At 40.1% G+C, this 20,923-nt stretch overlaps 1 protein-coding gene across 1 annotated transcript in view; it reads left to right on the plus strand.

Moving 5' to 3' along the window:
* The first annotated feature begins 1,639 nt into the window (after positions 1-1,639).
* LOC124264259 (cilia- and flagella-associated protein 300-like) overlaps positions 1,640-20,923 on the plus strand; it is a 70,214-nt gene continuing 50,930 nt past the window's right edge. Inside the window, exons 1-6 of the mRNA XM_046698999.1 lie at positions 1,640-1,737; positions 3,861-3,942; positions 5,198-5,270; positions 5,982-6,148; positions 7,734-7,906; positions 11,301-11,367. Coding sequence (XP_046554955.1) covers positions 1,640-1,737; positions 3,861-3,942; positions 5,198-5,270; positions 5,982-6,148; positions 7,734-7,906; positions 11,301-11,367 — 660 coding nt within the window. The remainder of the gene's footprint in view (positions 1,738-3,860; positions 3,943-5,197; positions 5,271-5,981; positions 6,149-7,733; positions 7,907-11,300; positions 11,368-20,923) is intronic.

The raw sequence follows: 20,923 nt of genomic DNA on the forward strand, positions 1-20,923 counted from the left end.
CCCAGTCATCTGACTGTGAGTGGTATTGTGAATAGCGAAATATTCTTTACTGTGTAAGCTCGTTCATTGTGTCGTTGCTTATATATAACGTAATCAAATGTATTTAATAAACAATACGGCAGTTCCGGTCAATGTCCAATGTGGAATTGACTCGTCCTTGGGCCCGTTTCTGTATTTTGATTCTGGTAGGGTACGTTTTTTAGTTTTCTGCATACATCATAAGGTACGCATCTGTATATACTTGCATAAGTCTCTAAGGTAATAATTAATAGTTTAAATGATAATTTCTAAAACAAAATATAAATAACAGACAGGGGTCCTTATACTGTCCGCATATTATACTTGCCTCTTTAAAGGATAGAATTGCTATACATGTTTGGGTTAAGCACTCAGTGTAGCCTTGCACCAAGGCTAGCTGGCGTACTAAATAGACAGTGCCAATGGACACGTTATCTGAATATTTTTTTCACCCGTCCATCTGGCTGGCTAGCTGTAAAATTAGACCGTCCGGCAGAAATCTAGCCCGTCTCGGGCGGTCGGACGGACCATATTTCATACACAAGTCCACATGGGCACAATGTGTTAAGCCCATTTCTCATACGCCGTGATAGTACCCGTAAAACCAAAGGCCCTCGATCGTGTCTTTGCGAGGATCAAAGATTTTATAAAAAATATCTACAAAATTTTGAGATGACCCCCGACTCGAAATGCTTCACAGTATAATACATTATGTATTATAAAATATCTACAAAAAATTGAGATGACCCCCGACTCGAAATGCTTCACAGTATAATACATTATGAAGCATTTTGAGTCGGGGGTCATCTCAAAAACAATATATTTTTAATAATTAATTCTCGCAAAGACACGAGGGCCTGTGGTAGTACCCGTTCCAACAACGACCCCTTCAGCCCAGCTAGGTTGTACGTCTACACACATCCAAGGGGTTCCGTTCTGTATTTTTAGTTTGTTAAGGTAATATTTCTGACAGAAGCTGTCCGTAGTACTCGATCGTGAGGACAAAAGCAATTCTGAGTGAGTATAGTTTTACGCCGCTTTCAGCAATATTCCAGCAATATCGCGGTGGGGGGCACCAGAAATGGACTTCACACATTGTACCCATGTGGGGAATCGAACCCGGGTCTTCGGTGTGAAAAGGCAACGCTTTAACCATTAGGCTAACCCGCCGCCCCTTCAGCCATTCTGAGAGGGATCAGCCTATGTGATGATATGAATACGTCCATTCTCGTCGAAACGGCGCAATGAATAACGTTTAAGAAGTCAGTCAAACAAAACACATTGAAACGATCAACTAAAAATACTCATACACCACGAATCAAGATGATAAAGTTCGTGTGCTGGTGGCGGGTAAATATTGTGCGATAACGCCAATCTCGAGCAGACGACAAATTCTAATCAAGGGAGGTAATTTGACTGTGCATAGTGTATTCTTGCTAAAACCATCTGTGTTGTCCTGACGAAAAGAAGAAAATTATTTCGTGTTACACATCGGTGTAACTCCATACTAAATAACTAGGCACATCTTTCTCTCTGATTTATATCCTGTACATATTTTCAGGTGACATAAAGTAAACTCAAAATTCGTTACAATACTTTTAGTACAACCCATATTACCAACATGGCTGACCGCGAAGTAAAATTCTCGTTCAAACAGCTCAGTGGAAAGCGTTTCGATGTTGTTGACGGAAAAGACAACCAGGATGATTTACTAAAATGGTGCTTACAGTTTCCATTTTCAAATCTACACCATTGTCACGCAAATCATGGCTGTAAACAGTGACAGTTAGATAGTTGCTAAGGACTCCGAGCAGATATGCTCAGTAAAATCGTGAATCACACGTAACTTATTTATATATTTTGTAAGCCCAATACAGGTGCTTGTGATGGACGGACGGTGCCATATGACTTATCAAACAGAATGCAAAATGTAAATGTAAATGGCAACCTTCTTTTTACGCCCAAAAGTTTATGGCGGTTATTTACAAAACAATGCAGACTGACGCTGAAGAGTTACTATACCCCAGGTATATTTCTGTGTACAGAAACGTGCCATAGGGCGAGACCATTCAACAACATTTTCTTGATTGAAACTGTCATACTTATTACATGAGTGAGTGAGTTTAGATTTACGCCACACTCGGCAATATTCCAGCTAGATCTACATGGGGAGTGGTCAGAAAATAATCGAATCAGGACCAGACAATCCAGTGATCAACAGCATGAGCATCAACCATCGCAATTGGGATACGATGACATGTGTCAACCAAGTCAGCGAGCCTGACCATCCGATCCTGTTAGTCGCCTCTTACAACAAGCATGGGTTACTGAAGATCAATTCTAACCCGGATCTTCATGGGTCTTATTACATAAGATGCATTCAGTTGCATTGTTTAAGAAATGGGCTCACACAATTACAAAAACTTTGCAATGCACAATATCACTTGTAATGAGGCAAAACGGGAACTATAACCTGAACTGGTTTCAGTTTTGGTATGAGGAATATGGACCAGGTACGTTTATGTAACCAAAAACGTACATGGGTACATACCTTAGGGCATATGGCAACAACAACCCCTTCAGCCTGAATACCTTCAATATCTGGGTTAGAGTTTGTCTTTAACAACTCATGTTTGTTGTAAGAGATGACTAAGAGGAGCAGGTGGTCATGGCTGCAGCCGTACTGGATGCATGCATGTCATCGTATCCCAATTGTGTAGATCAATGCCATGCTGTTGATCACTGGATTGTCTGGTCCAGACCTGGGATATGGCTGAGAACTGTGTAAACAACAAACAAAACAATTTTATGATTTGTTTTGGCCACTTATATTTTCATCATTATAATTTGATCACAAGATTATGTGGAATTTTTGTATGTAAAAAACATATGTGGATATATAAAATTTTACTAATTAAGGTTGTTTGTGAGTTTGCTTTGATTGAATCACTTGATTGTCTGACCCAGACTGCAGACCACTGTCACATAGCTGGAAAATTGCTGAGTGCAGTGTTAAAGAACAAAAACAAAGGCTCTTCAACTGTCATATGATTATTACTGTTAAAGTGTTATGGGGGCGGTGGGGTAGCCTAATGGTTAAAGCGTTGGCTCGTCACGCCGAAGACCCGGGTTCAAATCCCCACATGGGCACAATGTGTGAAGCCCATTTCTGGTGTCCCCCGCCATGTTGCTGGAATATTGCTAAAAGCTGCGTAAAACCAAACTCAGTCAGTCAGTCAGTTAAAGTGTTATGGTGTCGGCATGCTCTTAATATCAGTCACTGGTTAGTCAGATGCCAGGTCGATTCTTAAATGCCACCATATTAAATGCTTGAATACTGCTGAGAGTAAATACACAAGAAAACATGTCTCTATTACCATGATTACAGAGAAGTGCTAAGAGCAGATGCCAAGTTACAATAGGCCCTAAGGTTGAGCACCCTATCATAAAAGGTGGATCAGGTCGTAGAACTTGTCACATGCTTGACTGTGTGTCATCATCCCATGAAAGCATCGATTGTTGCTCAGAATATCCATCATTGGACTTGAGTAACGTATATCACCATGATTGGATGCGACACATCATATAAACGAGCCCCTCTACAAACCTTCAAAATCTAACCTTGTCTATTAAGCAAGGTGGAATGAAGCACTTCACCGTGGCTTACAGAACCCATCCATACATTTGCAATAAATACTTGTTTTCTGCATTGAATTGTCAAGTGTATACCTCCTGCACAGGTGACCGTCAAAACTAAAATATTGCTCCCAGCTTTGTGAATTGACAAAGGAATTGAGCATATCATGTTACTGTGTTTACAATCTAACAGTCTCTTGTTTAAGGTCAATGAAAGGAAGAATCAAGATACAGATGTACAGCTTTGACCAACCATTTCAAGCTTACCAGAAGGAATGTTTTGTTCGGGTAAGGCCAAATAAAAAGAATGTTGTTGTTCCGATTACACCCCTTTAAAATTCAGGGGAGGCAGTTAGGATTTTTAAAAATTTGTTTTATAAGTCAAGTGCAAACTAATAACACATTTATCAATGTGTAATTGTATATTCAATCAAGCTTGTGGCCATCATGTCAACTTTCATTGTCAGAATGACTGATGTCCGTCGGGCCAGGAAAAAACAATGGTATGATCTGAAAGCTTATTTTATTCATATCTCTTAAAAAAAAACAGGGTCGGCACCAGAATTCAAGGGTTGGTCGGGTAATCGTAACCACAACATTTTTCTTTTTAGACCTTAGCGGGTTTGTCATTTAACTGCAACCGCCCATGATGTCAGTTTGGTACATTTTATAACGTAACAAAGATCCACTGTTTGGAAATCCTTTGCCTGCTTGATTCCATGTGAGACATTACTTTGGAATTTTGTTCATTTTTATTTTGCCGTGGCATTTTGAGGAAGGATTTCCCTTCCTGCTTCATCTTTGAGCAACAGAGTGAGTGAATCAGGTCTCTTGCCATTCTATTTATATCACACTGTGTAAGTTTAATGTTGGAGGTAATCCTGAAGTCATGGAGGTCTCAGATATTGATGTCCGTAATGAAGCAGCAGTATCGTGCTGACAAACCTTGAACTGTATTCAAGGTGAACCCATTCAAATCCATAATTGTAGGTTACTGGAATGTTCAAGGGACACAACTCTACAGCTTATTGTGGAACCTAATATGTGAGGTGAAATTGGGTTTAACGTCGTGCTTGAGAATATTACGCTCATATGACGACGTGCATGTGTGTGTATGTGTATATGCAGCTGCTTGTACTAGCCCAGACTTAAGCTGGTTTTATAGTGCTAGCCCACTGAGATACCATGCCACAGTGAAGCATGAATATCCCACTCAGACACATTATACTGACTCCGAGACGACCAGTCCTTGTTGTACCCATTAATGCCGAGAGCCAGGCAGGGACCAACAAGTACCATATTTTAACGTCTTTTGGTATGACGCGGCCGGGGATCGAACCCGCAACCTTCCGCTCTCCGGACATGGAACCTTAGAACTCTCAGCCACCCTTCATCGAAAAAGTTAGTTACATCAGATTTGTATGATCTGATTTGCTGTCATCAAAAATATGTTTGAATGTGAGACTGCTAATGGCGTTGCATTTTTGTTTTTTTCCTCAGACAATTTTGTGTGATAAATGTCCCTCTGGTGTTATTATTACAGGACTTCATGAATGATCCTGAAGTTTTGTCAACATTACAGACTGTGTCAAGTACCTGTCGCTGGAGCCCTGTGGGTAGGTAATATGCCAGGTCGTGACTGCAAGCTGAAACATATAATGAAGGCAATTGATAATATGCTGAATTGCTATGTACCACGAAATACATATCAGAGTTTAAATGGGACACCCAAGGGAGGAAGGAATACACACAAAGATTTACCCTCCATTTCTAAGAATTTCTAAGGATTTATCTTGGCTGTCTCAGAGGCTGATATTGAGTGAGTGAGTGAGTTTAGTTTTATGTAGACTAACTACTAGTCTCTGAAATGAACATACTTTACTGAAAAAAGTTCATAGTAAAAAAAAATATATTTAATGAAAAGGAGCCCTGAGACTTTATTCATTTTCAGAAGCTGAGGAAATCTAGACTTGCCACATTTTCTAGACTTGCGTGGGCCTTCTTGGATATATTTGCTTCAGGGTCTGTACGACAGACTAAGTTTTATGCTGCACTCAGCAATATTTGAGCTATATGGCAGTGGTTTATATATAATCGAATCTGGACCAGACAATCCAGTGATCAACAGCATGAGCATCAATGTACGTAATTAGGATATGATGTCATGATGTGGCAACCAAGTCAGCGAGCCTGACCACCCAATCCCGTTAGTCGCCTCTTAATACAAGCATGGGTTACTGAAGATCAATTCTAACAGGCGGTTGTGTTGGTTTTACTTGGGAATGAATCCCATTGATCGACTTAAATCTGTATCTTTGCTTTATCAGGTATCCCGGCAAAGTCCGTGAAGGTCAAGTCCATCCCGTGTTCAGTTCTGTCCATGTCATTTTTCGACCGTCTCTATGAGAACAACATTGCTAGAGAAAGCGGACATCTACATAAATGTCTCGATGAATTCTATGAAGATATTACAATCGCAGATGAATTAAGAAAGGTATGCATATCATGGATTCTGTCACAGATCTACTGTGGTCAGTTGTGTGATGATTTTCATTTTTAAACACATATATCTCTGTCTATTAACCTTAATAACACGTTATATTTGGTACTACACTTTCTCAGTAAAGTACAGATTTGAGTCCCATCTAGGATTTGAATTCAAAACCCCAGAGTCCAGGTACCTAACTGCCAGCACACAAAGTCGGCCGTCTAACCCACTCAGCCAGCACCGAATGGAACTAAACCAAACAAAAGTACTAGAATCTGTACTTTACTGAGAAAGTGCAATCCCAAATATACTACCCATCAAAAGTTCAGACTCACTAGTGTAAATGTAGCCACTTACTTCAGTCAACTGTTCTGAACTAAATTTTGCAAAATATTCCATACTGTTTAAGGGCACTGCACTGTTTACACATGAACTGATGTATTGTAAAACAAATTCGTAATGTTGAAAAGATTATTGTCATGAGTTCAATAAAGGATGAAACTCAGTGAAAAAGCGAATTCTTAACAGAACTGTAAACCAAAATGGATCTGTCTGTTGTTTTAATTTCCTGTTTCCAAAGCAGAATTCCTTAGCCGGTGTATATTTCTTGTTGAATCTCATTATGCATATCCACCTAGTGGTAAACATGTTTGCCTTTGACAATTTTGGACTTTTGCATACTTTTTTTGGTTATGATTTTATTGACATATTTGACAATGTACTTATTGTGCGAGGCAATCTTTTCAACTTTTTATACTTTTTAAAGACTTTTTCTGTGACAGTTTCTTTTTTACTTTGAAATCCCTGGTACTGGACCCGAGATTTCTTACAATATCTTACCATATGGTCGCTCTCGAATAGTATGATGCCATCATACTATGCTTTGGGGTGTGCAACATGTATTGTCGCGTGTAAATTTGTGATGCATGATGGGGCACATGTGGGACAGGCTCCAGGTGTGTGTTTATTTGCTGTGTGCTCCAGGCTCCATGTGTGTGTTTATTTGCTGTGTGGGACAGGCTCCAGGTGTGTGTTTATTTGCTGTGTGGGACAGGCTCCAGGTGTGTGTTTATTTGCTGTGTGGGACAGGCTCCAGGTGTGTGTTTATTTGCTGTGTGGGACAGGCTCCAGGTGTGTGTTTATTTTTACAGGCTCCAGGTGTGTGTTTATTTGCTGTGTGCGACAGGCTCCAGGTGTGTGTTTATTTGCTGTGTGCTTACAGGCTCCAGGTGTGTGTTTATTTGCTGTGCGACAGGCTCCAGGTGTGTGTTTATTTGCTGTGTGCGACAGGCTCCAGGTGTGTGTTTATTTGCTGTGTGCGACAGGCTCCAGGTGTGTGTTTATTTGCTATGTGGGACATGCTCCAGGTGTGTGTTTGTTTGCTGTGTGGGACAGACCCCAGGTGTGTGTTTATTTACTATGTGGGACACATCCCAGGTGTGTGTTTATTTGCTGTGTGGGACACATCCCAGGTGTGTGTTTATTTGCTGTGTTGGACACATCCCAGGTGTGTGTTTATTTGCTGTGTTGGACACATCCCAGGTGTGTTTGTTTATATCCTGTGGTAAGTGTCTGTTGTACATGATTTCAGGTATTGTTACTGGAGGATTCTGATAACTACGACGTGTTCAGTGATGCAGATCGGGATGAGTTCCTGTTCCGCCTCTTCAAGCACTTGTGTCTGGGAGGCCAGCTCTGTCAGTACGAGGATGTACTGGACAAATACCTGGAGTTCACCAAGGCTCTCTACAAAGACCTCATCAGGTAGGGTGTCCCTGATACACAGTGGTACACGGTACACGGACACACTGACATAATTATACACTAGTACAGTGGTACACTGATACACTAGTACAATGATACACTGACATAATGATACACTGGTACACTGATACACTGATACACTGGTACACTGGTACACTGATACACTAGTACAATGATACACTGACATAATGATACACTGGTACACTGATACTGATACACTAGTACAATGATACACTGACATAATGATACACTGTTACAGTGGTACACTGATACACTAGTACAATGATACACTGACATAATGATACACTGGTACACTGATACACTGATACACTAGTACAATGATACACTGACATAATGATACTGGTACACTAGTACACTGACACACTGACATAATGATACACTAGTACAATGATACACTGACATAATGATACACTCGTACAGTGATACACTGATACACTAGTACAATGATACACTGACAAAATGATACACTGGTACACTGATACACTAGTACAATGATACACTGACATAATGATACAGTGGTACACTGATACACTAGTACACTGATACACTAGTACACTGATACACTAGTACAATGCTACACTGTTACAGTGGTACACTGATACACTAGTACAATGATACACTGACAAAATGATACACTGATACAATAGTACAATGATACACTGGTACAGTGGTACACTGATACACTAGTACAATGACACACTGACATAATGATACAGTGATACACTGATACACTAGTACAATGATACACTGACATAATGGTACATTGGTACAGTGATACACTGGTACAATGATAAACTGGTACAGTGATATACTAGTACACTGGTACAATGATACACGGGTACAGTGATACACTGATACACTAGTACAATGATACACTGACATAATGATACACTGGTACAGTGATACACTGATACACTAGTACAATGATACACTGACAAAATGATACACTGATACACTAGTACAATGATACACTGACATAATGATAGACTGGTACAGTGATACACTAGTACAATGATACACTGGCAATGATACACTGGTACAGTGGTACACTGATACACTAGTACAATGATACACTGACATAATGATACACTGGTACAGTGATACACCAGTACAATGATACACTGACATAATGATACACTGGTACAGTGATACACTGATACACTAGTACAATGATACACTGACATAATGATACACTGGTACCGTGATACACTGGTACAATGATACACTGGTACAGTGATACACTGATATACTAGTACACTGATACACTGGTACAATGATACACGGGTACAGTGATACAATGATACACTGACATAATGATACACTGATACACTAGTACAATGATACACTGGCAATGATACACTGGTACAGTGATACACTGATACACTAGTACAATGATACACTGACAAAATGATACACTGATACACTAGTACAATGATACACTGGCAATGATACACTGGTACACTGATACACTAGTACAATGATACACTGACATAGTGAACACTGGTACAGTGATACACTGATACACTTGTACACTGATACACTGGTACAATGATACACGGGTACAGTGATACACTGATACAGTGATACACTGGTACAGTGATACACTGACATAATGATACACTGGTACAGTGATACACTGATACACTAGTACAATGATACACTGACATAATGATACACTGGTACCGTGATACACTGGTACAATGATACACGGGTACAGTGATACACTGATACACTAGTACAATGATACACTGACATAATGATACGCTGGTACAGTGATACACTGATACATTAGTACAATGATACACTGACATAGTGAACACTGGTACAGTGATACACTGATACACTTGTACAATGATACACTGACATAATGATACACTGGTACAGTGATACACTGATACACTTGTACAATGATACGCTGACATAATGGTACACTGGTACAGTGATACACTGGTACAATGATACACTGGTACAGTGATACACTGATATACTAGTACAATGATACACTGACATAATGATACACGGGTACAGTGATACACTGATACACTAGTACAATGATACACTGACATAATGATACACTGGTACAGTGATACACTGATACACTAGTACAATGATACACTGACATAATGATACACTGATACACTAGTACAATGATACACTGACATAATGATACACTGGTACACACTGATACACTTGTACAATGACACACAGACATAATGATACACTGGTACAGTGATACACTGATACACTAGTACAATGACACACTGACATAATGATACACTGGTACAGTGATACACTGATACACTTGTACAATGACACACTGACATAATGATACACTGGTACAGTGATACACTAGTACAATGACACACTGACATAATGATACACTGGTACACTAGTACAATGATACACTGGCAATGATACACTGGTACAGTGATACACTAGTACAATGATACACTGACATAATGATACACTGGTACAGTGATACACTGATACACCAGTACAATGATACACTGACATAATGATACACTGGTACAGTGATACACTGATACACTAGTACAATGATACACTGGACAGTGATACACTGATACACTAGTACAATGACACACTGACATAATGATACACTGGTACAGTGATACACTGATACACTAGTACAATGATACACTGGTACAGTGATACACTGATACACTAGTACAATGATACACTGACATAATGATACACTGGTACAGTGATACACTGACATAATGATACACTGGTACAGTGATACACTAGTCCAATGACACACTGACATAATGATACACTGGTACAGTGATACACTGATACACTAGCACAATGATACACTGGTACAGTGATACACTGATACACTGGTACAGTGATACACTGACATAATGATACACTGGTACAGAGATACACTGATAAACTTGTACAATGATACACTAGCAAGATAATTCAATGATACTCTGACACACTGGTACACTGATACATTTATGGACTGATATATTTCTCTCTCCACCAGGCCCTGTTTTCAGTTGACACTATTCACATTGTAGATTTGAGTTGCTTCTATATGCTATATCTCTGTTAAAGCTATCTATCTCTTCTACTATCTTACAGTGTTGCATGTGTTTATGTTGAATTTTGAAATTCTAAAGCAGAGGGCAATAAAAGATGGGGATACTTTTAACTGATCCCATTAATTTCTTGCGATTAATTATGTTTAAATCAATGACTTTTCATTTTGTCTGTGAAGCCAAGGGACGTAACTCTTGGTGGATTATTCTCTGATCCTCTGGCTGTTCTGAACAGCTGTCTACAGATCCTGACTTTGTGTGCTGTAGTCATATTTGTTCTATTTGGATCAATCTGCGTTGTGTTGCAGTGTTCAGAAGAACCCTGAAACCAAGGAGCTCAGCATCGTGTCCAGTGTCTTCTCTGTACAGGCAGAGGTAAGTCATTTTCTTTGTGACAGCTCAGTAGAATCATGAGATAAGTAGCAGTGTACCATACAAGCATGTTTATTGTAATATCCTTCAAAGCAACCAGTAAACTGTCAGAGACCTTACGTGAACGAGAGACGGCCTACTGTCTTTTGTTCTCGAGATGGGTGCGCTCTGTGATACTGAGTGAAGCACATGACCCTAATTAATTCAATCACTGTGGAACTCGATTAGGTGGTAACACGGCGCCAGGTGGTTAAGCATCCCCTAAAATCCCCAACCATGGTGGTTACTTGACTGTCTTCTTGCACTCTGTCATCAGGTGTGTGAAAACTAATACAATAGACAGCTTTCTTGATCTCGGATTGCACACTTTCGTCATATGCTCTGAAGAGACTATGAAGGATGAACCTTGTAAACTGCAAGTCATAAAGTTTATCATTTAATTCTGTCCAACATTAGTTTGATCACTCGATCAATGTTTTGTCGGACAAAATCATCCAACAACGCGAACAAGATCTGTAGGCCTGACCGAGAGATACATGTCATTATTGTAGGCCCTCATCATTGCTCTTGGCGACCCAGGTTGTCGTGTGCTGGTTTTGTCATTACAGCTTCAAAATGTTGCCTGTTCACCTCACTAATTTTCACGTGTTTGTACTCATGAATGTAATTCATGCTAACGTCAAAGTTGGTTTTGGTAAACACCATTGGCAGATCCAGAGGGGAACACACTACACCCCACTTTTTCTCCTGAAAGTTTATTAAATGACCATTGAAACTCACGTGAAAATGAAGTGTGCAGCCCCACTTCTCAAGAGGGTGCATAAAAGCGGATTCCTTTTCAATGGTCTTGTTTTCAGGGATTTGTAATATGGCATATACAAAACCATAGCTTCAGATAAAACCATGATGTCATGTATTGACATAAGCTGTATACTTGAGGATAAATCTAAGTGTCTGATCGGTGTCTAAATGTCAACTTCTTATAGGATCTTAATAGGTTTTAACTACATTGTACCTGCTTCTGATCAGGGTCTAAATATTGGCTTCTGAATGGATCAAGATCTGAATAGAATATAATATAACTTCTTTTGATCAGTGTCTAAATATCAGCTTTTGATCTAACTATAGTCCTTTTGGCTCAAAAGCGGACCGATGAATGCAATCTAACTCGAAAACTAATAAACATTTAATACTCATTAAAATTTTGACACAGTTCACTATTTGTTACGAGGGAGGAGTGCATAGAGAGGAACAGCCAGGTGTATGAGAAACACATGCACAGGTGCCGACAAAGTTATTTATTCATTTACTTGTGCTGTGCTGTCTCCATCCTTTCTCGCACACCTGGCTGTTTCTCTCTTTGCACTCCTCCCTCGTAACAAATAGTGAACTGTGTCAACATTTTAATGATAGTTTGTTAAACAACTTTTATTACTTTTAGGACATAAATTCTGCGAAAAACTCAGAGTTGGTCTGATGTTTTGATTATGATCAGTGTTTCATTAAGTATTAAATGTTTATTAGTTTTCGAGTTAGATTGCAATTCATTGGTCCACTTTTGAGCCAAACAGGCTATACTTGGTTTTTATCATGTTGCAATCAATCCTGTGATGTTTTAAGGGAGGCTACTCTGACAAGCCCAGATGGCTAGCCGTGAGGCGATGCAGTGTGTTGGTTGACTAATACCATAATGTCAAGGTTGTACACTCTGAAGATTTTGTCACAGAATGATTGTGATTAGAGCCTAGTGTGAAACTGACATCATCTCTGCGTCATTGGCTGACATCAGTCATAACATGAAACTGACAAGCAATAAATTGATATCTACATGATTTGATTCAAACCTCTTACAAGTGCCAAGTCTCCTAATCACCTCTTAGGGCAGAACTGGGGTTAAAAAATAGGGTTTGGGAGTTTGATATTATATAAGATATTCATTTTTCAGTGTCATTAATTCAAATATCTTTTCCAACATGCACAGGATCTCAATATTTATTTTGATAATTTGTTTCCAAAATAACATACTGTATTTTGTAGTAAATGGAGTAAAAGGGCATATTAATTTTAATATCCCCAAGCTAAAAAGGTTGGGTGGTACTTTGTTATACTAAGGACTTCTGTCACACCGTCCAAAGACATTTTTCTTCAACCCATAACTTGAACTTCTTTAAGTGGTATTTAGAAGCTGGTATGATGAACAGGAACACCTTTTATGCATAGACATCCTCATTATTGCAATAGATGCAGCGTTCTTAATAAGTTGAAAAATATTGGTTGTATTGTTTTCAAATTTAGGGACTACCTTCTTCGTCCAAAGGAGAGATGCAGTGGAAATGTTGATTATGATGTATATTTCTTCAAGAACTACAACAAATTACAAATTTTAACTCAAATGTTTTCAAATTTGGAATACAGTTTCTATGTCTGAAGGAGAGTGCAGTGCAAAGAGTGGTTCTGATTTTGTTATTTTAAGTACAGTAGTTGCATTCCACAAGAAATGAATTGCTTCATTAGATGCATGCTTCGTATTCTCCAAAACAGGTCTTGTTTCTCCAGGAATCAGAATATGAACCAAATTATGCTGCATGGTTGATGTTTCAGAAAACTGCTGGCCTTGAATCAGAATCAGATGATTACTATCAAATGCTTTAACTACTAGGCTACCCAACCTCTTATAACTGTCACATCCAGGTTAGAATTGATCTTCAGCAACCCATGCTTGTTGTAAGAGACCACTAACGGGATCGGGTGGTCAGACTCACTGACTTTGTTGACACATGTCATCGGTTCCCAATTGCGTAGATTGGTGCTCATGCTGTTGATCACTGGATTGTCTGGTCCAGACTCGATAACTTACAGACCGCCGCCGTATAGCTGGAATATTGCTGAGTTCGGCGTAAAACTAAACTCACTCACTCATGATAGAAAATGGAAAAGGGTCCCATTGCACTATCCGATCTTAGCTCTGCGAGTATCTAAAGGCGTAAGTGCGGCGCAAAACTAAACTCAGTCACTCACAACAGTTCAGTAATACTGTCCTAATGATTATCAAATCATCTTATCGCAATTGTATGATTGATGCTCATGATGTTGATCACTGGATTGTCTGGTCCCGGCTATTTATTTACGGACCTCCACCACATAGCTGGAATATTGCTGAGTGTGGGGTTAAACAACAAGCAAACCTTGGTAGTGAGGAGAGACAACTTCTTGCCAACCAGAAACCAGTGGCATTGAAGAATTATCACAGGGTTATGTTACTGTTGGTTGGACTGTGAATTATGTAAATTCCAAATGTTAGGGAAACAACTATCAGTTAAGGTTAAAGGGACTGCACCTTTTCCCAAGTGCAGAGCGCCACTGAGCATCTGTACAGTGGATATTAGGTGCTTTACAAATGTATTATTATTATTATTATTTTCGATGCTCATGATGTTGATCACTGGATTGTCTGGTCCAGACTTGATTATTTTCAGACCACTACCTTATGGCTGGAATATTGCTGAGTGCAGCGTAAACCAGACTCACTCACTCACTAATATGGGCATGAGGACCAGGGCCCGTTTCACAAAGCTCTCGTAGGCCTAAGATCTCGTAACTTTTCTCGTAGCATTCGTACCTCCAATGTTACAGTATAGCAGGTACCAATGCTACGAGAAAAGTTACGAGATCTTAGGCCTACGAGAGCTTTGTGAAACAGGGCCCAGGATTTTTAATCTGAATTCATCTCAGCTGTATATTTATAATTGGAGTCACTCAGTTATCAGCTTATTTTTTTGCCATAATAACTGTCAGATTAAATGCTGATATTATTCAGGTTAATGTTCTGCATATAGGTGTCAGTGATGTATATCTGGGTAATCAGATTGTAGTGATGGATCGGCTGATATCAGGGGTTGTGATCAACTGACAGATCAGATTGGGCTGTGATCAACTGATCAGATGACCATAGATCAGATCACCCCTGGTACAACTATAGGGTTTCTGATGACAATCTGTGTGATATTGATCTGCTGAACCAGCCTCAGCCTGCTCGACGTGCTGCACGAAGTGATCTCACCTTTAAGGTAGTCCTAGCCCACCCTCTCTATTGTAACTGCCCATGTGCTGTTAACACTGAACTTGATTTGTGCACGTGGGCAGTTTCTGTGGGAGGGAATCGTGGCTTATTTACTTCTCGGAACTCGCTCGGAGTGATGGTAATGTTTCATCAGATTGTTGAACATAATTCCTCCAAGGATATCATGGGATAGGCGAGATGGTCTTAGTGGTTAAAGTGTCTCTTGTCATGCATAAGACCCGGGTTTGATGAGTAAAAATATTTCTGGTGCCCCAGAACTCGCTCGGAGTGATGGTAATGTTTCATAAGATTGTAGGTTTCAACCTGGTTTCCATGTTTTCGTTTTTATTGTAGGTTTCAACCTGGTTTCCGTGGTTTTCGCTTATTGTAGGTTTAAACCTGGTTTCCATGTTTTAGTTTTGTTGTAGGTTTCAACCTGGTTTACATGTTTTAGTTAGTTGTAGGTTTCAAACCTAGTTTCCAAGTTATAACCTAGTTTCCATTAAAACTGAAACTACATTTTGCAACCAGTATCTGGATAGTATCCATGTCGGGACTTTGCCCACTGGTTCATGGAGGCTCCTGCTGGTGCTTAGTTTATTGTTGTTTCCAACCTAGCTCCCAGCTTATAACCTGGTTTCCATGAAACTGAATCTGTTGTGCTGGACCCTTACCCGCACCTCCAGAAAAGAGGTTGTGTTTCATGCAACACACATACCAAATCAGGTATTTTATACAATTGCACAATGGTAAAACCATCAGGATGACAAATAACAGAATAAAACACATGATAAAAGTCATGATAGCTTTATTTACATTCAACAATTTGCTGATAAACAGCTGATATTTGGAATGTTCACATTAATAAAAACTGAATTTTCAAAATGCATAAATAATAAAAAGCAATAAGGGAATAAATAGCAGTGAGTATGGGATGTTTTCTTAAACTCATCAATGTAGACGAATCCATATTATTTGGTTTTCCAATTTGAGAAATGTTAACTCTTTCCCTCAAGAGAGGAATAACTTTCGCTTTCTCCGCCAGTCAATCGTTGTCAGGACCTTCCTCTTGCTTTCCAGCTTCAGAAAGTTAGAAAACAATAAACAATCAGTACAAACAAGCATTCGTCAACAATATCGCTAGCTGAGAAAGGAAAACTGTCCAATGTTCCTTAAGCTTGAGGAAAAATAAACTGTAAACCACTCGTCCAATAAGCACGCAAGTTCAATAAATCAAACTGATCATTTGACCTGAAAAGTGACAAAAGTTTCAATCGCAGAAGAACTTAATGAAATTTGTAAGAGTAGAGACAAGCGTGGTAGAGAAGGACGATTTCCTTAGCTTGGGTTGGTCATTTGATGACTGACAAAAACATTTTCTTTCACTAAATAACAGTTGTGACTTATAGAAAACATTGACATTGAGTTAATAACATTTCTTAGAATGCACACTAAATTCATGCTATCATTGCCTATATTTCCCAGAGAAATTCTCATGAAAGCTACAACTTATTTTCTGAATGTTACATGCATTATGCTTTGATATTATATGTATAGAACTACGAATTATCCATTATTCTGAAAATAATGTGAAAAGAAATATTTGGGTTTAAAAAAAAAATAATGTGGGTCATTCTGGCAGACAAGAAATTGAATGGGGTCATAGGCGGACCTCCATAACTAATACCTCATACTGCTATTGACAATGTGTTTGCAGCTACTATTTAGTGGGGTATTGTTAATAAATTGTTAATTGATGTGTGCAAGGTGAAATATGTCCAGACCCAAACATAATGTACATTGGCGCTTTTTTTTTTCCTTATCCTGACTCATGCTCTTTTGCTTGTCTTCTTCTTCTTGCTAACATAGTGGAACACTTGTATCTCCCTAATTGAAGCCCTTCAATTTAAAATCACTAATTAGTATTCACCACGAAGTTACCTCCTTTCCACAAGCTGAACGAGGGCTTTCACCTCTACCCATGTGCCTCACTCTCTTCCTTCTTCCAGTGAGCTGGACGGAGAGCTCTGTGTCTCCGACACACTATATCCTTTGAATTATATTTAGTTAGTTACCTCAGATAGACATCTATAGAGGTTTAGCTAGTATCCTTCAACCATTATATATTGATATTTAGTCGCTTTTCTACAGTTTATTCAATGGACGCCGCGGTTTGTTTCAGTGGATTACGCTTGATGAAAATTCTGTACTATTGCAGATTACGCTTTTTATGCTGCTGCTGATCCGCCTTTAATATGATGTACGGCCATGTTTATTATATTCACATTGCAGTTGCGTACTAATTTATCCAATTCTACCTTTTATTAATATTTACTTTGCGCTTGGCACGCACAGCAGATAGGTCGCTGTGATGCAGAGTCTAGTATGACTGATACACCGAACCCTCGCCAGTCTACTGCTGTTGGCCAATTCTCCCCGGTGGTGTTCCGCTAGAGTGGTGGAGAGGTGGGACGAGTCCGCCATCTCCAAGAAGCATCCTGCTTCCCAGACATCCCATCGCCGCAGCAGAAGACTAGAGGGTTTTTCTACTACATCTCAACAACCGGAGACCGCTCCCATCGAAGTTTTGGGCCTGTATGATGATCAGCCGTCATCATACCGATGTACATCAAAGATTGACCGATGTCGCACAGATCAGCATGCAGCCTGATGTACCAACGCGAGATATGCGATGATCGCCCTGAGGGTCCCATCATTACTAACACTCAACGCAGACGCCGCGACACCCAGGGCAGCGCCGAATTCTGAGGGAAAATCAACGGTCTACTAGGACTTTCTCAACCGAGATTGTTCCAGCCGATGACCTGACCTCTACGATGATCAGCTGATCATCATCCCCGACGACGCCACAAGAAACGCACCGGTGACAGCTACAACGACATCAGCAGAGATCACCATGCAGCCTGATGCCTCTACACTGATGTCGGACGATTTTCCGTGGACCCTCCATTAACACCGCAGATAAAGCAATCAACGACCTCGCCGCAGACCATCCCAGAAGACATGATGCACAAATTATGAACATCATGGAGGACCAATATCTGCGTAGCAGGGTCCGAAGTTTTCGCTGAAGGCTCCAACGTGAGACAGCACCCCAGAGGCACCCCCGCCAACGAAAGCAGCCAGGACGATGTCACCTTCGCTAAGGAAGTCACGGACCACCTTTGACGGCGACCTAGATGTACAGCCTTCGAAGGCCTTCGCTAAGGCGAAAGGACCTAGATGTACAGCCTTCGCTAAGGCGAAAGAACCTAGATACAGCCTTCGCGGGACTTCGCGAAGGCAGGATAGATCATCATCACCTTGGCGCGTTTCATCCCTAGATGTGGACTCGACCATCAGACATCACGGAAGCCTTCGCTGAAGGTCATATCGTCGCTCCTCGACCGACGCAGAGGAAGCTTCGCTAAGGCATGCCAAGGACACCTGAATCCAGATCATCATCATCTAGAAGGACATCGAGGGACTATACAAGAGCTTCGCTAAACTATCAACGCTCCCTCACAAGTTCTCTAGAAGATCAACCCATAGACAAGTTGATCATCGATATCAAGTATAAGAACTACAATCGTGATATTGGTTCTGTTGAATCCATGACGAGACGTGATGTTCGCTGGCCTAAATAGATCTAGAACGATCAATTAGACACTTATCACCAGACTTCGTGAATACTCCACTTCTGAATATGATAAGATGATCCATGCCCTATTTTAGGCAAGCAAGCGCCACGATCCCACATCCTGTTAAACACAGAGGCTGTTCACGGCAAGCAAGCCATATATATATATTATATATATATATATATACTAATCGGCTTTGATTCGACGACATCTTCGCTGGATGGTCGCTAAGGCTAAGTGGCTCCAAGTCTACTTCACCCAGAAGATCTAGAAGGGATACTTCGAGAACTTCGCTAAGTCTCCGGCGCTCACCGAGGAAGTCTCCTCCAAGGTTTCCATATACCAGCCACTCGCCATATATAGCTACTCGTCAGTCCGTTTCAAGACGCCGATAAGTTGATTATCAACTGTATGCCAGATGCCGCCTATAAGTTTCCACGCCTAAGATAATTGCTCAGGCTATTTACAACACAGAACGCCGCTGTATTATTAGTCAACGACATTTCATAGATCTTCACAGAAATCAACTATTCCGTGATAAATTGCTAATATACAATCCCGACGACGATACGATTATCTACATGCGTGACTATTACGATATCTGCAGACAATTCAATATCGAAATTGAACAGCAGCCTTGTTACAGCTTAGTATAACTCTTAATCGCCAAAGTTTCTGAGAAGAAATATGTACAACAAGTTCAACGTTAATTCTACAATTATGACGATACATTCATGTATACAGTCTACAAGCTCACAACTTGCAAGTTGTTTATACCCTTATATATAAGGAAGTCGGAATTATATTCAAAACTGAAATTACTTTCACGACAACCAGGAAAATAACCTACCCAGCATAAAATTACAGAGCGCAGATATTTCATACCGGAGGTTTCGCAGCGGTTACCATTAACCCTCAAACACGTGGTCACCGGATAACTTCGAAGCTACGGTGAAGACCGACGCTTATGCTAATATCAACTAATTTACAAGAATTTATTCAAGGTGGGTTTTTCCCCGCTACACCGTGACATCACAGCTGGTATTATACAGAATCAAAATGCCTTGTTCTGATTGGATCATGAGGGACAACGACCTACACAGAGGTCGCATCTCTATTCACAGTTCAAGACTTACGCCACAAGTGACAACTATATATCAGTGAACGAAAGCAAGCCTCATTACAGTCCAGTTAACCTGAACATTCATGATTAGACTGCCTTTCTTCAGTTAGAGACCTCCCCTGTCAAGTTAAGACGAGGGATCGGCAGTCAGGCGATTTTACATAAAGTTCAACGAGGACAGACACACCTGGTTGTGCACCTACATCGCCAAGGACTTCAGAGCTTAATTACCTAGACGAAGATACAAGTGGATCTAAATCCACAGCGCTTCAGACTACAGCTGAATTTCATCAAGTTTAACTAACACAACTAGATGGTTAGTAAACCTACTAAACTTCTGTTTGGAGAATAAAACGGAAATCAATGCCCAACCTGGGATATGAATATAGTGTTCCAACACCTCACAAGTGAGGTTTATGAACACGCTTGATGACATACTTGGACCCCATGATACGATGATTCTATCAAGATGGCCAGCAAGAGCACTGTAAATTTATCTCCACCAAACCAAACAGGAGGAAAAAATGCAACAGATTATTTCCTCTATCATCAACTTACGCAGAGTGAAGTCTCATGTACTATATCTCCATTTGGATCAGAACTGTCATACACGTGCATATGCGGATGGACCTATTCCGACCCTCCATGAGCTTAATACTCATGATATTATAGCTTAACTTCTACAATTGTTCTACACAAATGTGATTGAAATAATGGAGGGTTTATTTCTGGAAT

This window comes from Haliotis rubra, unplaced genomic scaffold (genome assembly GCF_003918875.1).
Source record: "Haliotis rubra isolate DU_JTF1 unplaced genomic scaffold, ASM391887v1 Scf917, whole genome shotgun sequence".
Classification (NCBI taxonomy): domain Eukaryota; kingdom Metazoa; phylum Mollusca; class Gastropoda; order Lepetellida; family Haliotidae; genus Haliotis; species Haliotis rubra.